The 25,397-nt window shown below is 34.9% G+C and overlaps 3 protein-coding genes across 6 annotated transcripts; all 3 read left to right on the top strand.

The window, feature by feature from the left end:
* Window positions 1-5,248: 5,248 nt before the first annotated feature.
* LOC146539731 (cytochrome P450 6k1-like) lies at window positions 5,249-13,239 on the top strand. Of its 2 annotated transcripts, none has more exons than XM_085208055.1 (10): window positions 5,249-5,361; window positions 6,890-7,055; window positions 7,781-7,981; window positions 8,519-8,665; window positions 9,290-9,474; window positions 10,115-10,266; window positions 10,484-10,602; window positions 11,311-11,416; window positions 11,839-12,087; window positions 12,904-13,239. In XM_085208055.1, the coding sequence occupies exons 2-10, from the start codon at window positions 6,894-6,896 to the stop codon at window positions 13,074-13,076; spliced, it is 1,494 nt and encodes a 497-aa protein (XP_085064181.1). In that variant the 5' UTR covers window positions 5,249-5,361; window positions 6,890-6,893; the 3' UTR covers window positions 13,077-13,239. The 2 variants fall into 2 exon arrangements, with proteins under 2 accessions (XP_085064181.1, XP_085064182.1); XM_085208056.1 differs by having other exon boundaries at window positions 5,277-5,410.
* Window positions 13,240-15,042: 1,803 nt separating this feature from the next.
* Window positions 15,043-25,337, top strand: LOC146539729 (cytochrome P450 6k1-like). Of its 3 annotated transcripts, XM_085208053.1 has the most exons (11): window positions 15,043-15,136; window positions 15,263-15,393; window positions 15,524-15,686; window positions 16,223-16,423; window positions 17,012-17,158; window positions 21,996-22,180; window positions 22,314-22,468; window positions 22,819-22,937; window positions 23,608-23,713; window positions 23,978-24,226; window positions 25,083-25,337. In XM_085208053.1, the coding sequence occupies exons 3-11, from the start codon at window positions 15,525-15,527 to the stop codon at window positions 25,256-25,258; spliced, it is 1,500 nt and encodes a 499-aa protein (XP_085064179.1). In that variant the 5' UTR covers window positions 15,043-15,136; window positions 15,263-15,393; window position 15,524; the 3' UTR covers window positions 25,259-25,337. The 3 variants fall into 3 exon arrangements, with proteins under 3 accessions (XP_085064179.1, XP_085064178.1, XP_085064180.1); XM_085208052.1 differs by having other exon boundaries at window positions 15,082-15,393; XM_085208054.1 differs by lacking the exon at window positions 16,223-16,423 and having other exon boundaries at window positions 15,082-15,393.
* LOC146539730 (uncharacterized) lies at window positions 17,357-18,530 on the top strand. The gene has a single exon (XM_085208058.1). The coding sequence runs from the start codon at window positions 17,542-17,544 to the stop codon at window positions 18,388-18,390; it is 849 nt and encodes a 282-aa protein (XP_085064184.1). The 5' UTR covers window positions 17,357-17,541; the 3' UTR covers window positions 18,391-18,530.
* Window positions 25,338-25,397: the final 60 nt, after the last annotated feature.

Here is a 25,397-nt window from a genome sequence, read left to right as displayed (position 1 = left end):
AACAAAATAAAAACTATAGTCGAGATTCATAGATAAATATAATCTAAATTCATATATAATTAAATATCATCTTAAGAGTAATAAAACATAATATTATTGACTATAATAAAAAAAGTAAATACCTAATTATATTAGATTTTTTATTATTTTTATTTTTATTATATTAGACATTTTATTGTACGAAGGCGCTCATATTTTAATGGTTTTTTTGGCCTGGGTTTCATGATTTTACTGGTTTTAGGAACACTTGTGAAAACGGCAGAGAACGAAGTTAACCTTGGGATCATATCAATTCAGATTGGTACCGTCAGCACTTAATAAACTTATTGTTTATATTTTTTCCAAGACATGTTGAACAATGAGTCGTTCAATAGAATTGCTTGTGGGTGAAACAAGAACCTTACACCGAATTGTTCCAATGCCTCCCGATGGGAGCTGTCTCTTCCATGCTTTTGCATATTCTTTGTTTGAGCGTATTGATATACAACAAACTAATAAATTGCGCGAGACTATAGTAGAGTACGTATGTCGTAACTGGAATGATTTAAGTATCTACACTAGCGCTCGAAACGGGAATCCTTACTCTTCTAAAGAAGACATGCTTTGCTTAACTACGTACGGAGCTAATTCCGAAATAAAGGCTGCAGTAGATTTGTACAATATTAAGATAGAAGTGTATTATCACAATGGTGTCCTACTTGGTTTATTCGGCGAAGAGAAATGTCCTATGAAGCGCTTACTCTAAACTATGTTTTAAAAAGAGCAACTCTTGAGTTTCTTGCCGTAGTAGCTTCCTATAGGAAAAGTACTTGTAATCTTCCTACTTATAATTTCTGAACAAAAAGTAATGATATCCCATCAAAAACATAAATGTAAAAAGAAAGCCAAGTTTTGTAATAAAATGTATCCTTTCAGCGATAAAAGAAGTGAGATGTAAATGTATGCCAAGTTCAATGGTCAGTCCTGAAATTTATTTTTAACAATATAAAATATTTTATAACTGAAAATGCCCATTCTTCTTACAACTTGGAGACTTTATTTATGTGTAATATCTGACTTGGCCAGTTTTCATACAAATTTACAATAGAATCTGAATAGAATAGAATTTGAATACATTTATTTATATCGATGTAAATTAATTTGAAAACTGGCCAAGTCAGATATTACACATAAATAAAGTCTCCAAGTTGTAAGAAGAATGGACATTTTCAGTTGTTATAAAATATTTTATATTGTTAAAAATAAATTTCAGGACTGACCATTGAACTTGGTATACATTTACATCTCACTTCTTTTATCGCTGAAAGGATACATTTTATTACAAAACTTGGCTTTCTTTTTACATTTATGTTTTTGATGGGATTAAAATATATTTAAATTACTATTTTTAGATAGTTAAATGACATTAAATAATACATTCAACTCGAATTATCCAATACGTGCAAACGCATCTAAATCTTCGTTGCTATAAAGGCAGGCGGGTTTTTTTTTTCGAGCTTGTGGTTAATGCTGAAGAAGGTATTCTGTCCCTGATGAAAAGCAAGCACTACGTGGCTGCCTGTGACAAAAATTAAACAGAATGCATCGGCCGGGAATTGAACCCGGGCTGCCCGCGTGGCAGGCGAGCAGTCTACCACTGAACCACCGATGCGTGTAAGGCAGGCGGGCGCGGCGGACTCGCTTGTATAAGCATAACGTCGCGAGGCGCGTTTCGCAGCAAGGATTTTTTGATATTGTAACAACTTCTAAAGTACTTATTAAAATGAAAAACAGAAAAGACAGTTTTCATCTACATTAAATGGCCAACGTAACTAATATACTTATTTATATGCTGAGAGTAAGGGATAAGTGAAACTTGACTCGATACAGTTGATGTGTGAACGGCGTCATGTGTCAATAATTAAATGCGTTTTTCTCTAAAACTATTCGCAATTTCGAAATAGTTTAAAAAGCAAATTTTATCTTCGTTTAACGTAGAAATTTAATAAAGTATTTTAAAGGATAAGGATTAATACCATTATGGAAAAATATCCCTCACAATAAAAAATATATTGAAATTACTATTTTTAGACAGAAATATGATCACTACACGTTATTCTTAAAAGATAAAAATATGCTCTCGCGTACTTTTTTGTAGATCTTATTAAGAGGAACAATACTCCAGTACATTATTTTCATGTACGACTTACCATTAAAGCAGCGCATGCGCGAAAGTGTCTCAACGGGTAGGACTTTAGACACATTTATCGTATTTATGTTAATTTACATAAGAATGTACAAATAATAAACTATATATAAACCTTCCCTGAAAAATACTCGACCTAATGGTGAAAACCGCATAAAAATCCGTTGGGTGGTTTAGAAGAAGAAGAGTTAGAAAGTTCAGACAGACACGAAAAGCGACTTTGTTTTATAAGATATAGGATAGGATAGGATATAACGCAATACAGTAATACTGATGTAGTTTTGTTTATTTGATAAATATATTTTATCTGCATATCTATATATTATATAATAAAATATATATTATTTGGGACTGTAAATATATGGATAGTTGTACTGTAGATATTATGCCAACTGTGTAAAAGCGAAAAAACCTTTCAGCAGAATATTTATCTTTCTGTCTGCTAGTTTGTTCGCCAGAGTTTGGAGGTACATCTTTTTTGAGTTTCATAGTAGTTTAAGTAAAAACAAATAAAAACCCATAAAGACAAATAACCTAAAATAATGATAAAAAATTAATAAAAGTGAAGTGAAAGGCCTACATCAACTTATAGGATACATTCCATCCTGCAGCATCCAATGTAGTTTTCATAAAACAATTAAATATATAGGTACACAATCTTTATTTTGAGCACAGTCGCGCCGTAGGGACACAAGTATGTGGTTATGGGTTCGAACCCCACTTCAGAAAATGAAATATTTATTTTATTTTTAATTCAGAATTCGGCGAAAAATGGGGAACGGAGTGTCTTACACGCTAGATTCTCTCTGATTCATGAACCTAAATAAAATAAGCACTGAATGTTAAGGGAATTTTGCCAAAATAAAATAGTGAAAACTGAATTTCAATCTATTAAGCCATCTGACAGCTATACGCTATACAAACGCACAGATATACAGACAAAAATTTTTAAAATCATAGTGTTTGGTTCTATTACATTGGTAAATGCCCCATGGATTTTCTCAAATTATATCATCTATATTCAGACAGTGAGGTGTTGCAGCCTTTTTATTAGTGTAAATAAAAACTATTAAAGTCAGTCATGGCACAGTAGCACAGCCGTGCAACTGACATGTTCATTTTCTTTCTCCGGTAACCAGGCAGAGCATGGTTGAGTTCTGCTATCCAACGTGCAATGCAGGCCAACGTGCAATGCAGGCCTTGCAGGCTTAATGTTTGAAGGACAACGCACAGTCAGATCTATGTGACTTTAGAATGCTTATATCTAGTGTGAAGGTACTTTGATTAGTATAGTAAGGTACGGACAGAGAGGATTATTGATTTTTTTACAAGAAGGCAAAAAAGTAAATAGCTTTTACCTTTTATATTTCAGCGCAATGTTATAGGCGGCCACTGGTGATTTCAGATATTTTAAAAGCAAAATAATTCTAAAATTAATATTACAAATTTAATTTGTTAGAATTCGCTGCCAATATAATTGCTCATATTAATAATAAAATCTTAATTTGAATACCTTATCTGCCCACAAATTACTGCACACTTTTTATAAATCTCAGATTGAAGGTTACTCAATAAACTCTGTCATACAAAAAGCAAGTTTAATAAAGATATCATTATATACATTTATTATTATTTACTCTATACTTTTATATTATAATTGTTATTATGAACGTTCGACAATCAAGAACTATATATATCCCTATACTCGTACCTATATATATATCTCACTGCTGAATATATCAAATGTGATACATAACAAGTAGTTATTTCCATATTTATAAAGTGTACTTCCCTTTGACATAAACTCCTGAAAATGGCACTAAATCCTCAGTATGCAAGTCCTAATCGCACTTGACCGATATTTTTATTTTCTTAATTCCAACGAATAATTCCAGAGATGAACGCATTCAGCCAAACAAACTCTTTAAATTTATAATATTAAATACCTATATAATAAAGTAGTATAGATCAAGGTCATCTTACTTCAATTCCTCATTACACTACAAAATTGCCGTAGTTTTTCTTATACTTTTTGCACCTGTTACAAGCATAACATGCAAGATCCGCATATATTTTGAATGTGGTATTCTACATTATTTGTTCTTTAAAGTCCACGCAAAAAGAGTTGCAGGCGACGACTAGTATTCTTTATATTTGAACAACTAAGTATTTGTCGAATCGAATGGGGACCGAACCTATAACCACCGCGTTATAGTCACACTCTTGTGCCCCTGCGCTGCACGACGATTGTCTCAAGTTATAGAAGTATAACTTATAATATAGTATAATAATTGCAGTGAACGTGCGTGCGGCAAGAACTACGTGTGTTCAATTACATACAATAAAGTATAAACTGGTCTTTTCTCGTCTTTAGCGCGTATCTAAGATTTGTATCCCAGATATAACAGGATAGCATAAGAAAACCTAGTGTTAATTTTCGAGACATTGTACCTATGTTGAGTGACAGAACTCAACACCGTATGTCGCTTATCAAAGCGGGTATATAATTACTTAAATTCGGTCTCTGGTGTCGAGACAAAGAGCGGCGTTGAGTTCCGCTTCTCAACTTGCAATACCTCCAGAATTCGGCGGAAAAGATTTTTTTGGTTGATTTATTTTTATTTTTAACTCAGTAATATATTATTACCTGGTGCAAGCGACAAACATAGGTGTTGAAAAACGCATACACAATGTTTAATGTAACATTTCTGTTACATTAAACATTGTGTATGCACATACATTGCATACATTGAAGGAAAGACAGATGGAACTCCATGTCAAATCTCACTCTCGGCCTAATCTTCGAGATCTTGCAGATCAGAGATTTACCAGAGCGATCAAATGAAAATAACCCTTTTACCCAAAGAGGGAATCGAACTCAGAATCCTTACGTTTACAGCCAGACGCTGTGCCACTACGCTACGATGACCTCAAAATTACATAGCATACAAATGTAAATATTTCAATAATCCAATAGAGCAATGCTCGACCGAAACCGGTTTACAATATTCTCTTAAAATATATATATAAAGGTGACATTTGCGGTCTGTATCTTGGAAACGTATTCAGTTCACATCGTGCTTATTTAGGATACTAACATATGTATAAAATATTTTACATGATTTTGTTTAAATATATAAATAACTTCTAAATAAAAAAGTTAAAATTATAAAAAAGTGAGTAAGTGTACATTTAGAATATTATCTTACTTTTTTTGTTATTAAGGTAAGGTTTGATATTTTTATTATAACAATTTTAGAAGCAAAAATTATAAATTTATTAATAAATAATAATGTTAATATAATTAAGAGTTTTAATATATTTTATTAAAAAACAAGAGACTGTATTAAAACAACAAAAGTAACAACAGAATCATAAAAATTCTAAGAAAATATCTAGAAACAGTACTCTTTTAACAGGTTGACCGATAGACAAAATAATTTATTAGTAGTTTATTTTTATAATATTAAAATCTCAAAACAGCATTGAGAACAAGTTGGTTATTGGGTCTCTACATTAAGAACTAAGAAAATATTTTATGATACTCTATTTTACATAGAGTAAATAGAAATATTTTTAGATTTAAAGTGAGATTTTTACAATGTTCCTTTAAATATGAGAACAATCTTTATTTTTTTATTATTTTATTTGTTTCTTTACAATTAAAATTAACTTAATTATAATTCATATTATTTAATATCCACAAGTTTATATTAAAATTATATTAACAAATAAGTTCTAAAGTAATATAAGTTCTATATAGATAATTAAACAAAATTAACACGGCTAGTCGTAAAGTAAAAGATACGTGAATAACACGAAACTTAAACTTTTTATAAAACGTAAAATGTGAAACGTGACAATAAAACGTAAAATCCCATTTTTCCTCAGTGGAATTTCGGGAAATCCTATCTTGCTAACCTCCCACTCCTCTAGGAACTTACAAATCAAATTTCAGCGTTCCACGTAACATAATTTCGTTTATGCTTTGTCTATATTGTCTAAAATAAATATTATTTTTAATCTTATTTAGCTTTAAAGTGGAAATCAAAATAGTAAATAACTCAAATAATATTTCGTAAACGCAATAATTACCATGAAAGGATATACAAGGACATTCAAAATGGTATAGACTATATTCCGGTAATTAAAAGCAAAAAAATAATATATATCTCGTTAAAGTAATGCAATTACAGTATTTAAATAAAACCAGTTTATTATTTTAATGTACCTATTTAAATAAGTCCTTTTAGGACTCTTAACATTATTATTTTTTAAAGTAAATTATGTTATGTAATATTTAACTGACTCATGGCTCAACGGTATCGCTTTAAATCGATAGCAGTGAGTTCCTTTTTCACTTGAAGAAAGAAATGATTATATTTAAGCGTCAATTTGCAAATTATATATCTAATATAGTCTTAGATACCTACAATGTTCTTCTTCTTTCTTACATTACCCTCGACGCTGCCGAGGTCTGCCTTTTTATTCAACCTACTCTACTTCGAATGACTTTCATGTCCTGCGTCACGATATCACTCCAGACATAGCAGGACATTTTCTTCTGACGTAGTTCTTTGACGTTAGCCTTAATTTTGATTTCAAAAATATATCTTAGATAAAAAAAATGTTTGCGTTGCGTTGTTCGCTTAAAAGAAATGATAATATAAAATAGCGTTTTAATTCGATAATTTTTCTTTTCAGCGTGATGATTGTTTTACTTTTGGCAATTATAATAGTTACTATATTAATATGCTGGGTTTACTTAAAATGGAGAAAAGTTAAAAATTATTGGGCAGACAGAAAGGTCCCGCATCTGCCACCTAACCCTATATTTGGGAGCCTCACCTTCCTAATGAAAGAGAATCCAGTAAGTACATAACTTACGGTTTCAGAATTAACTTATACATTACTAGTCCTGTGTAGCTTTGTAATTTGGACTTTAATACTAAACATTTCAACTATCGGAGTCCAGAAGTTTCGTCTGTACGTTATTTATCAGTAACACAGTAAAAGAAGAGCTTTATAGATGTAATAATAATAATAAAGCCTTTTATTCTGAACTGCTTATCCTCTATTACAATTTTAGTTGACAATCCAAACTTAAAAGAACTAAAACTCATATACCTAAATTATAACTAATCAAGTATTTGGTATTTCCTTGTCTTTTGCAGGTCAGTTTGCCAGTCGGCAAAGGCCTCCTCCAACCTTTTCCATTCATATCTGTCCTGAGCTACTCTATTCCACGTTGTACCAGCTACTTGTTTAATATCGTCGTCCCACCTTTTCTGAGGTCGACCTTTCTTCCTTTTCCCCTCTCTAGGGTACCACTGTGTTGTTAGTTTGGTCCATTTGTCTTTCCCTCTAACCATGTGTCCAGTCCATATATTATAGATGTAAATAGATTAATTATTATTTTATTATCATGATGTGGAGGCCGTCGTGGTGCAGGGGCACAGGCGTGCGCGTCTCCCCAAATGGTAATCAAACCCACGGCCGTCGCATTTACAGTCAAATGCTGTGCGACTTTATATACTTTTCGAATATTATTATTAAGGCCTTAATTGATATATATTTTTTTATTACTTATTACAGGGAAAATGGTTAAGAAGAATGCACGATCAGTTTAAATCTCCTTACGTAGGAGTATGGCTGTTCTGGAGACCGTGCTTGTTAGTTAATTCCCCTGAAATCGCTAAAAATATTTTAGTTAGAGACTTCATGAACTTCAGGGACCGACATCTTAGTTCTGGTGAAACAGATCCTCTTGGTGGGCTTAATTTGTTGACTGTTAATGTAAGTATGATATTTTGTTTGTACAAATTGTTGTCAAATGATAAGAAACTATTCAAATAACATGAAAGTGTGGTAAGAGTGTAGTGTTTGACTCTCCAGTCTCTGGCCCGCAAAACAGAGTATCAAGTTACTACTGTATAAACTTACTAAAAATTATTTGTTTACTCTACAGTAAGATAATGCTTAGTATCTAAAGATCTAGTAAAAATAAACTCTGTAGTAAATATGAGTTCTCGTATGTCTGTGCAATGTTGCGTACAGAGAAAGACAGTGATTTCATTTTAAAAATTGTAGAATGCTTTCATAAAAGTGAGAATAGGGGGAATACTCTTCCAATCTTGAGCCTATCCCAGAAATTTTATTAACAAAAATTTACTCTCAAAAAAAAACAACAAAAACTTTTACTCGAACAGATCTGTTGCCACCGAAGCTAATGCTTAAAAAAAATATAAATTTCTATATTATCTGGAGGCAAAAAGATAATGATAAAAATAATGTTATTATTATATGAATGTATACCATAGCACCATGATACAGGATCCTGTATGGTCGCCAATTAGACGGAGCTTGAGTTCAATATTTACTGCAGCGAAATTAAGATGCTTGCAGAACTACATTAGAAGTAAATCTCACGAACTGGTGCAAAGGATTCAGAATGAAGGCAATTATATTAAGGATTTAAAGGTAATTAGTAGATATTAACACAAAATCATAATATTAAGGATATGAGGCTGTAAAGGTTATTTAGCTAAGCGTGATAGATTCAAGCAGTGATTTGATTTGGAAACGTCTAATCTTAATATACCTACTGACGAAAATTGGGCGGTACGAGCGGAATGTAGTCTTAACACTCTCAACCTAAACACCTTTATTGCTATCATTAAATGATTTTTTTTCGAGAAACACTGTATTAAATAAAGTAAGTCGTTAATAATCGTTGATGTTCAATCACTAATTCACTGACGTTCGGTCAGAGTTACCCCCAAGTAGAAGATGTCATGTATTATATATACCAACCCTCTCTCTATGAAATGCAAGCAATTAAACAAATCGCAACAAGTTTATTCCCTGACTACCCAAACGTCCCCGCCATTCCTGCTCTCATCTTAATAATTTTATCGACTGAGCATTCGGTATTTTGTAAAGCACCTACCAGACAACGTGTAAATATAACATACATGACCTACATGTTTTTGGTATTCTATACATTACCGAAGTATTGCACAGAATACATATATGTATTCTGTGCAATACTTCTCTTCTTCTCTTATAAATTTGTTTTACAACTTAATTATATTTTTTCAACAGGAGTTCTATACGGACTATACAACTGATTCGATTGGAACATCAGCTTTTGGTGTAGAGAGTAATGCGACATTAACTGGAAAGGGACCATTGAGGGATGTGACCAGGGATTTCTCAAAATACAGCTTATTTCGAGGTCTATCATGGAATAGTATCTTCTTTTTTCCAAAGCTCGTGGACATATTTAGGTATTTAATTATTTTCTTGTGTGATTCTTTAATTTACCGATTAAGTTAAATTATATTCTGCGTCATGTTACTCCGTTTTACGGTTTCCGTCCCAAATAGAGTTGAATGTCACTTAATTTGTTTTGACTCGATTGTAAGCTAACCTTTGACTTTCTTACCATGTGTATAATAGATTAGTGTAATAGCCATGTTTATTATTTTAATCTGTAACAATTAACTTATATATACTTCTTTGTTATTAGATAAAATGTTGTTAATGCACTGTTTAGGTTCATACGGTTAATTGCTCAAGGCGTTGTTTGAACTTATTTAACGACTTACAATATCAGCTGACTTATCAGTTGGTAGGGTATTATATATTAAGGTATAATACATTTATTTAAATAGTTTTATAATATAATTTAGAATTATTACATTTGGTAGGTTCCCTTAACTCATATTATTATTCTTTTAGAATTGGGTAGAACGTGCTGACTGGGGAGTCTTAGTGCGATGTGCTTTCTACCTTTTTACTGTCTGGTCTATTTTATATATTTAACTAAAACTGTCATTGGTACTATTATCTATGTACGTCATTGGAATTGAATACTATATAAACAAATATTACAATTTTTATAATATAAAAATAACTTTGTTTTAGGTTTAAATTTTATCCAGCTCCAGCTGAAGCGTACTTCAAAAAGATCTATCGTCACATTGAGGCCCAAAGAAAAGCTGATAAAGAAAGAAATACACAGGACTTACTCGATCTTCTTTTAAAAATTAAAACGGAAAGCGAAATTAATGGAGAAGGTAAAATGTCCAAGTTATATTACATGAGGTTTGATTTTTTTCTGATTTTCGCTTTTTCGCATCAGACAGTCTCAGGTTTTATGACAGTGTGTTTCTCTTTTTTGAGTTGGTTTCCCATGTTATCTACTATAGCACAAGGAGATAAAAATAATTCATTCTCTCTTTTAGGATATATTAAATTTTAAAATTTTTGTAACACATTAATTTTGACTTCCAGGATATTCAGACGATTTGATTCTTGCTCAAGCAGCCATCTTCTTATTTGGTGGATACGAAACTACTGGGACACTTCTTACGTTTGCCACCTACACACTGGCATATCATCCAGAAATACAGGTACGTTCTTCTATGAGCGTATCTAGATATAGTTTCCTGGAGGAGTTGGTCTTTTAGAAACATTTTTAGCTAACTTGCCAGTCTTAATTTTTTGTTGGTAAAAATTTTGGCGTAAGCACAGCCGAATACCTTCTACTTGTCGTTTCTTTATTTCTCTAAACTAAAAATTGATTTTTTTCTCACTAAACAAACTAAAATTGATTTCTAAAAAACAAAATAGATATAATATTGATGATTTCAATTCATGACAAGCGGTTGCAAGTTCGCTTCTAACTCGAAGGAATGAACTCATTTCGCCAATCTGTCTAGGAAAAGTGTGGCGTTCGAATTCACTGCGAGCAAAGTCTCTAGTCTATTAAGATTTATCTTTGCCTACTGTGGTATATGAGGCATAGTATTATGCACGTATGTGCAGCTACAAAAGATCCGTGCTTACTCTGATTACGTTACTAGGTAGCTGATAGATATAGACGAAATTACTGAACTTGAAAAAGTTTAAATTTGGTATGTTAGGGGGGTTAGGGGGGAGCATAGGGGAGAAATAAAAGAGGATTTCTCGATATTTCTTTCGGAACAAAAAAAAACATTTTTTTCATTGAAAGTCCATGCAAGTAAAGTTTACGGGCGGCGACTAATAAATAAAATATAATTTAAAAAACTGATTTTCATATAATCTTATAAAATAAATAATTATTTTTCGTTTTTTAGGAAAAAATATACAAGGAATTGATTGAAGCAAAAGAGAAAAATGGAGGCGATGAGTTTGAAGCCCAAACTCTTGCTGAACTTCCTTACTTGAATGCAGTCCTTAAAGGTACATATAGTATTTAAATATAAAATTCCGCTTTTTGTAGAACTTTCAGAAGTTATACATCAGTTTAACGTTATATTTAGCACATTTTAACTCTTAAAAGAAATAACTGAGAATTGTGTGTGGCACATAGTATATTTCTATTTGCACAAGTTGACCGCAGTTGACATAAAAATATTTTTTCAATCAAACCGGTGTAAATGAGACCGACATAATAATTATTATTCAAACCAATCAGCGAATTTTCTTTCATAACGATTATATTTTTAAACATAATCTTACAAGACCGGATCGGAAATATCATATACTTAGTTTACTTATTAGACTCTTACTTGGTGGTTTATTTTATTGTTATAATTTCTTTATAAAAATAATCTTACTTATTCATTTTACCGATAACTAACACTAATCTAAATGTTATACAGAAACTCTACGCAAGTTCACCACGATGGGCTGGCTGGACCGCATCGCCTCTTCGGACTACCAAGTCGATGACTCCCTCAATATAAAAGCTGGTACCGTAGTCTACATCAACACTTTTGGAATGCATTACAATCCTCAATACTTCCCTGATCCGCACAAATTCAATCCGGAGAGATTCATGCCAGAAAATGCGGATAATATTTACCCTTATTCTTATATGCCTTTCGGAGAAGGGCCCAGGTTTTGTGTAGGTAAGGTTTATCATTAATTTTATCAATTTATTAGTTAGAATTTATTAATTAATAACACTCTTCTTTTGAATAAATCTCCTTATCTCTCTGACAGCGTCTGACTGTAAACATGATGAATGTGACTTCAATCGCCACAAATATTTCGTGGCGATTAATTATTCTCATTTTCCCGCTGTAGCAAGACAAAACGTGACGTTGAGTTTTCCTAAAACCTTTCTAAATATAGTATTTTTGGTTTTATTTCGACTTGTCTTATATTTAAAAACACTACTTTTTTCGGGTTTTATAAGGCAAAGTATATACATGGTGATTTAATGTCCTTAACACAGTAATGAATCACTCCTCCTACAAAAAAATATCCATATCGTTTGTTATACAATTCTTAAAATATGGACAATTTAAAATCGACGTAAAATTTACTGATGTGTAATTTTTTTAACTTACACTTACTGTTTTTACATAATATATTTATTTTTTAAATACATTTTACACTAATTTAAACAAAATGAAGGAAGTATTTTGATATCGACAGTTTAGCGATAGTTTATCAATTTCATAATAAAATTTGTAATATAAGTTTTTGTGAAATTCGCTTCTGCAGCCTTTGTAAAACTCATCCTAAACATATAACCAATTTGCATAACATCCGGAACTTATATATGTCATATATATATAATAGTGGACCGTCGCGGCTTCACCCGCTTGAATCATACGAATATTTATTAAATATATTTATGAAATTATTAAGCAAAGAAAAACATGATGTTTAGTTCCGCCGATTGGTGTTAAGTATTAACAAATCATTCTTCTTGTTAGGTAAAAGATTTGGCTATATGACCGCACGATATGGGATATCCTCAATTGTCTTAAACTACAAGATACACCCTGTTCCTGGAGCTCCAAAACCTGACGATATCAAGATAGATAATCGAGGAGTTTTGTACCTTCCTGGAGAAGATGCTCCTGCGAAGTTTACACCGAGGAAATAATACATAAACATTTATCATTGGACAGTTTCCAAGAGGACTGGGTTCAAGTCGCATTCAAATGTCGAACCGTTTTCCAAAAAAACATTTTTCTTCTCAAGTGTGGTTGTTCTACTCTCGTGTAAAACCTATAAAACTAAATTAGATTAAACTTTATAGTAATGTATGTGTTGTATGTGTATGAGCTATATATCAGGATAAAATTAATTTACTTTTTTAGTTCTACGCTTCTGTATCCCACAATAACAGGGTAGGCAGTGGGAATCTGGGAACCTTGTGTTAAGCTATTTCATTCCCATTAAGACACTTCCGTTCCCCATTTTCTCGTTTCTCGCTCGTTACCCGAACGAAAAAATAACGCGTCACGCTGTATCACAGGGTAGGCAGAGGGAACCCAGTGTTAAGAAATTCTTAAATTCTGGAGCCGCGCGTCCGCTGGTGCCTGCACGCCGTAACTGCCTTCAATTAATGTAATGACAATTATAAAATTATAAATTCTCTCTAATTTTTAAGTTTTATTAAGTGAAGTTGCGTTTTAGTCGTACTATCGACTGAAACCTATAAATTAATGTTAATGTTATTATACATATTATATATGTTTATAATTATGACTATGATATATATTAAGGACTTAAAATTAAAAATAATAATAACAATAATAAGCCCGCAGGGCAGCTGGTGGCGAGCTGTTGGGGAGTGGCGACCCCACGGACCTGAGACCTCCGGAGGGGAATTGTAATCTATCCCCTGCCTCTGGCTTGCCTTTATTGGCCGGCAGAGTGGAGCGCAAGAGCTATATGCTCGAAAGGGTGGAAGTGCTCAATCTGCGTAATAGCGGAGAAACCCGCTCACGAGCTCCTCGTGATGGTGAAGCCGGTGCACACACCTCGCCACACCTTTAGCCGACCACGCCGATGTTGCGCCCGAGGCACTACGCCGCTTTGTGGGGGCCCGTCTAGTGGGAGGCGAGTCACCGTCCGCCAACCAATTTGAGACTATTGTAAAGGCGGACGCCCCTTAGTCTCATTCATTAACCCAGTAGCCAGTCCATCCAAATTCCATTCCATAGCCCTAGTTTGGATTTCCACATTTTCCGTAGTTCCTACGCATTAACTGGCGACCATCTCTGGGCAATTACCTGTGGTTACCAACAGATGGATCCCGGCTGATGCGTCACAGTAAAACATTTGTATATTCTCGTAGGGGCCTCTACGTGTTGGACCTGTGTCCCCACGCAAGCTTTCCAAAGTGAAGTGTATCTTTACAGAGAAACATAAATAATAATAATAATAATAGACACCGTCTTCAAAACTATACTTAAATATAATATCCACAAATTTAAACATAATCACTTTATTTTTTTAAATAATACCGATCGAAGTTGAGGAATAAAACCTACTATCATCAGCTTACCCGAATAACTTGACGGTGAACAACTGGCCTTCTATACTCGTAAGTTCCTTTAATTTTTAAAAGATCAATGGTTGATGAGCCGTGTCTGCTATCATCATCAACGGCTCAGTATTGTCATCAGATATGACAAGAGACAAACATCTGATTATTTTAAGAAATAATAGGAAACCCATAGTACATACTCATCCACATAAAATTGGAGAAAATATATTGTCTTTTAAAAAATAAGGAAAATATTAAAAAGCGGCCGAATTTCGAGGCTTGGCCGTTTGTCATTCGTTTCGTCGTTTGGATTTTCTACAAATACCTATCATTTACTCCGAAAATTCTCGAACTTGTTGAATTTCAAGGAAAAAATATTGTAAATATAAATATCAAAAATAATCAAATTTCAATAAGTTTAAATGTTTTGTCAATAACATCTATTTATTCCATAAATTATAAAAATATGTTACAGAATTTAAATCGTTTCAATATGTTTGTATGTACCTGCGGTCACTTACTCGTAGAGTGTCATGTGTCATACACAATTTTTAATAATTTCCGTTTGACATACATTGTTAAAGCCGCAGTTAATCTTTTGAATGTCATTACTTAACGACTTGGTTAAAAACATTTTCTTACAGATAACTCAATATATTAATAACATTGTAATAACTAATATCTATTTACTATGTAATTACTAATTAAAGTTATCTGTTAGGAAATGCGTCTTTAAGAAAAACATTATTTATTGTATTACATTTTCCATAATGTCAACGACAAATCTTATTTAGCGAGTGAACTTCGTTGAGTGAAGGTGTATTATAGATGATTTTTTATGTGTTGTAGAATTGTGTTTGTAGAATTGTGTGATTTAATTATAAATATTTATAATAATAAAAATTGGATTTTTTTAAATAATAAGGTAAGCATTTATTCTTTTATATTATCTTCCTATTCGCAACTGGTCACGTTCATAGTCTCACGCTGGGGCCTATTGCGCGACGACTACCCTCAACGACAACATTTTATAAGAAATTCAATAATTATTGCAGCATGATCCTGGCACTGCTGACGATAGTTTTAGCGGCATGCGTAGTGGCATTGGTTTACTTTAAATGGAGTCGAGTGAAGAGCTATTGGGCGGAGCGGAACGTACCACATGCACCACCAAGTTTCTTTTTTGGAAGCTTAACATTCTTAATGAAACAAAATCCAGTAAGTTTCCGTAAAATATATATAATATATTTTGAATATAAAAATTAATGTCAACGAGACGATTCATACGTTAAGCGTTATGAATGCTTTATTATTATAATATCCTTTATTTTTTTGTTTTAGTAGGAACTTCGCCATTACATATTTGTTTACCTTTAAAATACACATTACAATACAAGTACACTATATTCTTTTTATTTTATTTTTGTAATAAAGTACATAAATAAAATAAAACAAATTTTATTTTATCATACATTATATAACATTATCACGAGGCCAGTCGTGGCGCACGGGCACAAAGTGTGACTGTTAACACGACTGTTTGTGGGTTCGATCCCCACACGACGAAATGAAATATTTACCTAAATTTATATCTCCATTTCTTCGCCCAACCCGAGGTCAGAGTTAAGTTTCCCTGGGGACCAAAATATGTCAAATATAACTGTTAGTTATCTACATTTAACCACAAGTTAGAAGACGCAGTTAAAAGCTTTTTTATAAGTACATTTTCATAACATTTTCTTTTTAATCCACAGGGTACATGGTTTCGAACATTAAACGATCAATTCAGATCTCCGTACATAGGCATATGGTTGTTCTGGAAGCCTTGCCTTGTCGTGAACTCTCCGGATATAGCAAAGAATGTGCTGGTTAGAGATTTCGGAAATTTTCGTGATCGATATGTCAGTTCCGGTGAAACAGATCCTCTTGGCGGGCTCAGTTTGTTTACTCTTAATGTGAGTGTTTACTATGCATATAGCTTAAATAAAATAAATAAACCTACATTTAAAATAAGTGTAGGTAACTCATAAATTGTCCAATGTTCTAGATTCATTCCACAAGTAATAAATAATATAAAAACATTTCTTTTTCAATTTGTGGAAATATATAACGATAAAAATATTATATACAGATACTTTACATTCAGAGTTTGATCCACGCGTCGCGTCGCGTCGCGTCGTGGCGTTGAGTTATTTTACATAGAAAATTGGGCGAAAAATGTTAAACAGTTAAACAGTAATAATAGTTCCCTTGTCTTTACTGATACGCAGAAAAAAAGAGTGAAGAATAAGAAAGTAATATTATAAATATTCTAAAAAATCCTGACTTACTATACACTTTAATTTATTTTTTTGACATAATTTTATCTGGTTACCAGAGCGAGAAAATCTAAATATTAAATATTTAATCTCCTCAAGTAGGAATTGAAACCACAACCTGTCGCGTTTACAGTCGCAAACTACTCCTGCACCACGTCTGGCCTCATCAACACATTAATATATTTATATTTGCAATAAAAATGGACTTACGAATATACTTTATAGGATCCCCATTGGACATCTATAAGACGTCGCTTGACCAGCGTCTTCACCGCCGCCAAGCTCAGATGTCTCGAAGACTACATCTGCCTTAAATGTAAGCAGCTGGTGCAAAGGATTGCTAATGACGGACATGAGATTAAAGATCTAAAGGTTCGAGAGTTGTTTAATTATTTTTTAATATTCAAATATATATTTTATTCCGTAATAACAACCTTTGTACGGCACGAGTATCTATGGAGATTCATTTACTGTGAAGACAATAAAACTTTGGGATGAGCTGCCATTAGAAGTGAGACGGTCCCAATCAGTTAACGACGTCTTAAGCAGCTATCTCAAACAAAGTGTGGCTTGATGAAGAATCGACTTGCGCTCGCGCATAGGTCAAACCGGTCGGTCAGTCGTTTCTTGTAACACACGCGAAGCGCATGTCTTTCGCTTGCTTGTCGCTCGCTTGCTTATATCGCTAACGCCACGTGCTTCGTTACTTAACACATAGTACACACATTCTATACTGGTGACCCCTAGTTTGGACAATGTCTGTTGAGAAAACGGTGAAAAGCGCAACCGGACCACGCCCGGCAACCAGTGCTGGGGCACGGTCGATAGAAAATGTCGATGTGTTTCGTGTTGGTGTCAAGGTGCCACCATTTTGGCCAGAGGAGCCAGATATATGGTTTGCTCAAGTAGAAGGACAGTTTGCGATATCTGGAATTACTAGTGATGTGACTAAATTTAATTATGTAATTGGACATCTCGATAATCAACATTCCAGGGAAGTGAAAGATATTATCGTAAATCCACCACCGACGGAAAAATATGAAAAATTAAAGTGCGAATTAATTAAAAGATTGAGTGCTTCGAAAGAAAATAAAATTAAACAATTATTAATGCACGAAGAGCTTGGGGACCGAAAACCTTCCCAGTTTCTGCGACATCTGCAAAGTCTGGCAGGATTAAATGTTCCCGACGATTTCTTAAGAACGATATGGATAAGTCGTCTGCCACATGGTATTCAGACAGTGTTAGCTGGACAAGCCAGCACAGCTTCACTCGAAAACTTGGCGGATTTAGCTGACAGGGTGAATGACCTCGCCTCATCTACTCCAAAGGTAGCCACCGTTAGTGAAATACCAAGATCTATCGTTAGTGACTTGGTGAAACAAGTGGCAGAACTGCGCAAAGAAGTACAGAGACTATCGATGGGTAGAAATAGCCGAAGCCATTCGCGTTCGAGACCGAATCGTACATCCAGACAGCGATCACTCTCAAATTACCGCAAGTTCCCAATTTGCTGGTATCACGATAAATTCGGCAGTAAAGCTACAAAATGCGTGCGACCGTGTGACTACAAGCAGTCGGAAAACTCGAAGGGCAGTCGGTAATGGCGACTGACGATTGCCTTTCATCCTCCACTGGTCGCCTGTTCGTCACGGACCGGACTTCAAAGATGCAGTTTCTGGTTGACACTGGAAGCGACCTGTGCGTTTTTCCAAGATCGGCAGTGCGTGATCGTCGTGCTCGAAGTGACTATAATTTGTGTGCTGCAAACGGTTCCACTATAAATACCTATGGTTTTATTCATTTAAATTTAGATTTTAGTTTACGTAGAATTTTTCCTTGGCGTTTCGTAGTAGCGGACGTCACAAAACCAATTATTGGCGTAGATTTTTTAAAATATTATAATTTAATTGTAGATTGTCGTCATAAAAAATTAATTGATAATTTAACTTCTATTTCTGTTATTGCTACTGTAATTAATTGTAATAATATTTCTTCAGTAAAAGTGGTAACAGGGGAGTCGCAATTTCATAAAATTCTTAATGAGTTTCCACAAATTACACGACCAGCTGGCATACATAAAAACATTACGCACAACACACTTCATCACATACACACGACACCAGGCCCCCCAGTTTGCTCTCCACCTCGCCGCTTAGCACCAGATAAACTGAACATTGCTCGCAAAGAGTTTCAAGCTATGCTGGCTAATGGCACAGCTAGACCATCTAACAGCCCATGGTCCTCTCCACTCCATCTAGCTCAAAAAAAGGACAACGGATGGCGTCCGTGCGGTGATTACCGCAAATTGAATGCCCGTACCGTGCCTGACAGGTATCCAATAAAGCATATTCACGATTTTACGCATAACATATCAGGTTGTACCATATTTTCTACTTTAGATTTAGAAAAAGCTTACAATCAGATACCTGTCAGCCCCGAGGACATTCCGAAGACTGCCATCACGACACCTTTCGGTTTATTTGAATTCCCGTTCATGACATTTGGACTCCGAAACGCGGGGCAGACATTTCAGCGTTTCATCGATGAAGTTACTAGGGGGCTGGATAATGTATACTGTTATCTAGATGACTTCCTAATATTCTCACGCACTGAGGTTGAGCACGAAGAGCACCTACGCCAAGTCTTCACAAGGCTTGAAAAATATGGTATCTTGGTGAACACCTCCAAGTGTGTTTTTGGTGTGAAGGAAGTAAATTTTCTAGGTTATAGCATTACAGCGCAGGGATGTAGACCCCTGGATAAAAAGGTCCAGGCCATTCGCGAGTTTCCAGTTCCATCTAATGTCCGTCAGTTAAGGGCATTCCTGGGTATGCTAAATTTTTATAGAAGATTTCTTCCTCAGGCAGCCCAAATTCAATCTCCATTACATGCACTACTTACAGGGTCAGTAAAAGGATCTCAACCTGTCACGCTTACTGGGGAACACTTAGCAGCGTTTCAAGCTTGTAAAGACGGCCTTTCTGACGCCGCTTTATTAGCACACCCAGACTGCAGTGCAAAACTAGCTGTAGTGACTGATGCTTCTGATAGATCTCTCGGTGCAGTACTGCAGCAGTTCAAGGAAGGTGCATGGCAACCACTCGCCTTTTTCTCCAAGAAGTTAAGCCCATCGCAGGTTAAATATTCGCCATATGACAGGGAACTTCTTGCCATTTATGAGGCAATTAAATATTTTAGGTATATGCTTGAAGCTAGGCATTTTGTTGTTTATACTGACCACAAGCCGATCAGTTTTGCGTTCCATGACAGGAAAAATAACTGTTCGCCGAGGCAGTACAGACATTTAGATTTTATATCTCAATTCACGACGGACATCCGCCACATATCTGGCAAGGATAACGTGGTTGCTGATGCCCTGTCGCGAGTTGAGGAACTATCAGAGCCGGTGGACCTCAAGGTCTTAGCTGAATCTCAAGTAGATGATCCTGAGCTTAGCAAACTTATTTGCGGAGAGTCATCACTTCGCCTCAAGCAATTGAGAATTCCTAACTCTCGAGTAGACCTCTTTTGTGATGTGAGTACATCTTCAGCTCGACCTTTTGTCCCTAAGGACTTAAGAAAAAAGTTGTTCGACAGTCTTCATAGTCTAAGTCACCCAGGTGCTAACGCAATGGCTAAGCTAGTCGCCGAGCGATTTATTTGGCCTGGAGTACGTAAAGACTGTCGTGAATGGTCCCGTCAGTGTGCGGCATGTCAACGTGCAAAGGTAAGTCGCCATGTGTCATCTCCCTTAGGCACTTTCGATCTACCTCGCGCGCGATTTGCCTTTATTCACATTGACATCATAGGACCTCTTCCTATCTCACAGGGATATCGCTACTGCTTCACTGCTGTGGATCGTTTTACCCGCTGGCCGGAAGTCACGCCTATGGCGGATATCACGGCTGAAACAGTTGGGAAGGCGTTAATATCCTGGATATCCAGATTTGGATGTCCTATGGATATTGTCACTGATCGCGGGCGACAGTTTGAATCCGCACTTTTCCAATACCTTGGAAAAATGATCGGATTTAAACATCGCAAAACAACCGCGTATCACCCAGCATGCAACGGGCTAGTGGAACGATTTCACAGGCAGTTAAAGGCAGCAATAATGTGCCACGCAGATACGAATTGGGTGGATACATTACCATTGGTATTACTTGGCATACGTAGTGCATTTAAAGATGACCTTCGATCATCATCCGCTGAGCTAGTTTACGGCGAGCCATTGCGTTTACCTGGAGAGTTCTTCCAGGCCGCAGCTCCCCATTCCACGGATTTGTCGGAGTTCACTTCACGTCTTCGCCAATTTGCCTCAAGGCTGCAGCCCTCACCAGCTGCGCGGCATAGCAAAGGCAAAATTTTTATCTTTAAGGATCTGTCTTCATGTACTCACATTTTTCTTAGGGATGATTCTTTACGTGGTGCTTTACAACCACCTTACACCGGCCCCTACGAAGTTCTAGAACGTGGTGATAAAACATTTAAAATATCCATAAAAGGTAAAACCGTGACAGTATCAGTAGACCGCATCAAACCAGCCTACATACTGTCCGATCCTTCTCCCAATCCTATTCCCACGCCTACTCCTAAATCCAATCCTGATTTTTCTTCCAATGCTCCCATTCAAGATGGCTTAAAGCGAACTCGCTCAAATCGAATTGTTCGGTTTCCCGATTATTATCGCCCTTGACAGTCTCTGGCGGTGGGTGGTGTGGCTTGATGAAGAATCGACTTGCGCTCGCGCATAGGTCAAACCGGTCGGTCAGTCGTTTCTTGTAACACACGCGAAGCGCATGTCTTTCGCTTGCTTGTCGCTCGCTTGCTTATATCGCTAACGCCACGTGCTTCGTTACTTAACACATAGTACACACATTCTATAAAAGTATTTAAACTGATATTTTTATTAATTCCTCTTTTTGTATCTATATATTATGTGTGTGTATGTGACTGTGTAGGTATGTATTTATGTATGTCGTTGTGTATGTATGTTAATATCAATGAACTATATCCAACGATAAATAACTTATTTATATTTAATAATCTTTCATATTATAAATTCTTCTCTAAGAAATCACTTTCAGTGATAAGGGTGCCATTGCTCTTTTTATTGTCTTTTTGTAATTATCATGAAATGTTGTTTCATTCATATGTGCAGATAAGATCAAAAAGTATTATTATTATATTCTTTTTATTTTAATAGAGAACATATACCGATTTTACTACCGATGTAATTGGCACCTCAGCTTTTGGAGTAGAAAGTAATGCAACGTTAACAGGAAAAGGACCACTGAGAGATGTTACAACTGAATTTTCAAAGTTTAGTATTTTTAGAGGCCTGTCGTGGTGCAGCATCTTCTTTTTACCTAAATTAGTGGATTTTTTCAGGTAACTGATAGTTATTGATTTGCCTTTACCTATAGTTCTTTAAACTTATTAAAGAGTAATTAAAGAGTTGTAATTAGACTTTGACTATTTTATGCTATTGAGCGTATATTTCATGCAACTTTAATATGTTTAGATTCAAATTCTACTCAAAAAAATCCGAAGCGTACTTCAGAAAGGTATTTCATTCTATCACCGCTCAAAGAGAAGCTGCTACTGATGAAAGGACATATCAGGATTTAGTTGAACTTCTGCTAAAGATTCAAACAGAGAGTAAGCTCAATGGAGAAGGTAAATTGCTTCAATTAAATTGTTAAATTGTTCTTAGTTTTTAATTGATTTAAAATAGTTATCACGCTATATCCCACATGTAGCAAGGTATACAGAGGAAACCTGGCGTGAAGGGACTCAATTCCCAACGCAATGCCTAATTTTCTAAACTTACCCGTCGATTGGCAGAACTTGGTTGTCGAAAGCGCTTTGCTTACCAGAGCGAGGAGATAAAAGCTATTCATTTCCCAGAGTGGGAATATAACCCACAACCGTCCTTTTAACAGTGACACGTTGACTTTAAAAAAAATATTTTGTGATTTTCATTACTTTTATCATAGTTCTACAATATTATTTGTTTAAATATTTAGGCTATACAGACGACTTCATCATTGCTCAAGCAGCTATATTCCTGCTCGGCGGATATGAATCAGTTGGTACAATTATGATGTTCGCGAGCTGCGAACTAGCCTATCATCCGGATAAACAAGTGATTATTTCAAAGTTTCATACATCTACATAAACATTTTGATATTGCATTATTACAAGTTATGACGTGCCGCATGCACACACTCCGGCAGATAAAGCGTTCACTCTACCCTGCGATCCTGCTATCCTGCCATGATGAAAAAATCGTGAAGTGGCCTCATGGATATCGTTCAACCGCTCTAATTATAATAAGATTTTCATGAAAATATAGCAACCAACTGGTTGATATCCACGATATAGGCTAATGAGTTACTTTTATTGCTAGCATTTGAACGAAACTAAGACCACGATTGGATGTTATCCAAAAGACACATTCATATACTATAATATTTTTTTTTATATTAGGGCACACACTAGCTTTTACAAGAGGCTGCGTGTTCAAATAGAAATAAACAATTGTTTTGAATGACACATTTTAAATGCCCGAATCCTGACGGAACGATTAACGTGATTTAATTTAACCCACCTCCCTTCCTGAATAAATTCAGTATTCGGCGCAAAAATAATCTTGCAAATTGAACCAGTAATTTCAAAAATTAAAGTGTTCAATCAAACAAATTCCTCAGTTTTATTATATTATTATGTATTAAACAAGGTTTTAAGTTTATTTATTCTTCAGCTTTCATAGACTAGATTTTACTAAGTTTATTTCTCAAAATTTTCACTTTCAGGCGAAATTATACCAAGAACTGTTGGAAGCTAAGAAACGCAACGGCAGTGATGTATTTGAAGCTCAAACACTCAGTGAGCTGCATTATCTCGATAGTGTTTTGAAAGGTTGAGTATTTACCTTTAGTTGAAACTATTGTCGTCGTCGTACTTACAAAATTGAATCTGGTGAAGTAGGGAGGTCGGAAATTATCATGGGCAGAGCAAGACCGTGTTTCATGCCAAAATACCGTATACCGCCTTGTATAGGGTACTTATCTTCTTCCACTGGTTGTATCACCTTTATCAATTAACTTTTTAATTTTATATTTCTTACATGAGAGAAGAATATATAAAATAGGTGAACCTAATACTTACACATATTTTGAACAGAAACACTACGTAAGTACAGCACTATGGGTTGGCTAGACCGTGTCGCGGCGACCGACTATCAAATAGACGACAATCTCACCATAGAAGCGGGTACAGTGGTCTATATAAACGGTATGGGAATACAATACGATCCAAAATACTTTCCGGAACCGAAGAAATTTATGCCGGAGAGATTTTTACCTGAAAACGAAAAAAATATTTATCCTTATTCTTATTTGCCTTTTGGGGATGGACCTAGATTTTGTATTGGTGAGTTTTATATTGATAAATCTACTATAATACTTTTGAATTTGGTTAAGTAGATATAGGTGCTTTAAAAGGCTCCTATGAAATGTACACTTAGGTCACAAGTCCGCAGCACTATTCCGAGCTCCCCATCAAAGCAGCAAAGTAACGAATATCCGCACGATGAATGCATGGAAAGCAAAGTAATTTCTTCTCTACAATATATTTGTACTCACCAACGATGTTCTAAAGAAGGATTAGAGGGACGCCAACTGTGGGTTCAATATAGGAGATTTATATAAATTTATAGAATAAAACTACAATATTTATATAATATACTAGCGGCCCGCTCGCGGTTTCACCCGCGCGAACTATGTTATTATTAATTTCTGTCTCCATGACTACGTCCTAGTGACATCTATGCAAAATTTGAGGCTCCTAGCATTTGTAGTAACGAAGTTTCATACAAACTTTCGACACCAAAAACAACCCCTTAGAAGTCGAATATTGTAAATTCCCGTCTTAGCGAGCACCTACGTCCTATGGATAACTCCTATGCAAAATTTGAGATTCCTAGCACTTGTAGTTTCTGAGATTTCGTGATGAGTGAGTGACCTTTCGACTTTATATATATAGACTACAGTAAAACTAATGTAATTTTGATGGCAATGGTTTGATTTGATCCCCATGAAGAAAAATGAAATATTTTCATGTCTCCGCTTTGGTAAGGCAAAGTGGAGTATCTTTATGGAATGTCTAGCGATGCCCTGCAAACCCTCGTATATGCAAGGACGGAAAATGTATGCTCAAATGTATAATCTCATTTTTCGATACTCAATTCTACACTTTCAAATATTAATAATAATTATTTGTTTTTCAGGCAAAAGATTCGGTTTAATGACGATAAAATTCGCATTAACCTCAATTTTCCTAAACTACAAGATAGTTCCACTCCCAAGCACACCGTTGCCTGATCATATAAAAATAGAAACTCGAGGACTTTTCTACCTCCCCGGAGAACCCGTGCCCGTGAAGTTCATACCTAGAAATGATTAAGTGTTACATTTACATATAGGTTATAATAAATTGGTTTAATTATTATCTTGCTGTACTTATACATTTAACATTCGATAAATTGTGTTTTATTTTTTAAAGTATTTTATCAGAAATTGAAGTCTTATCTCCAGGTTCCCTA

Source organism: Heliconius melpomene, chromosome 4, assembly GCF_056956725.1.
Source record: "Heliconius melpomene rosina isolate 202511_hmr_F chromosome 4, ASM5695672v1, whole genome shotgun sequence".
In the NCBI taxonomy this organism is placed as follows: domain Eukaryota; kingdom Metazoa; phylum Arthropoda; class Insecta; order Lepidoptera; family Nymphalidae; genus Heliconius; species Heliconius melpomene.
Note: the sequence above shows the minus strand (reverse complement) of the source record. Positions and strands in the feature narration are given on the sequence as shown.

Coding starts and splice junctions, on each gene's coding strand:
- LOC146539731 (XM_085208055.1), top strand. CDS start 6,894: ATGATTGTTTTACTTTTGGCAATTATAATAGTTACTATATTAATATGC. Junction 9,475..10,114: donor AAGCTCGTGGACATATTTAG/GTATTTAATTAT, acceptor ACTTTGTTTTAG/GTTTAAATTTTATCCAGCTC. Junction 11,417..11,838: donor CTTGAATGCAGTCCTTAAAG/GTACATATAGTA, acceptor AATGTTATACAG/AAACTCTACGCAAGTTCACC.
- LOC146539729 (XM_085208053.1), top strand. CDS start 15,525: ATGATCCTGGCACTGCTGACGATAGTTTTAGCGGCATGCGTAGTGGCA. Junction 16,424..17,011: donor TCAGTTTGTTTACTCTTAAT/GTGAGTGTTTAC, acceptor TATACTTTATAG/GATCCCCATTGGACATCTAT. Junction 22,938..23,607: donor CCTATCATCCGGATAAACAA/GTGATTATTTCA, acceptor TTTCACTTTCAG/GCGAAATTATACCAAGAACT.
- LOC146539730 (XM_085208058.1), top strand. CDS start 17,542: ATGTCTGTTGAGAAAACGGTGAAAAGCGCAACCGGACCACGCCCGGCA.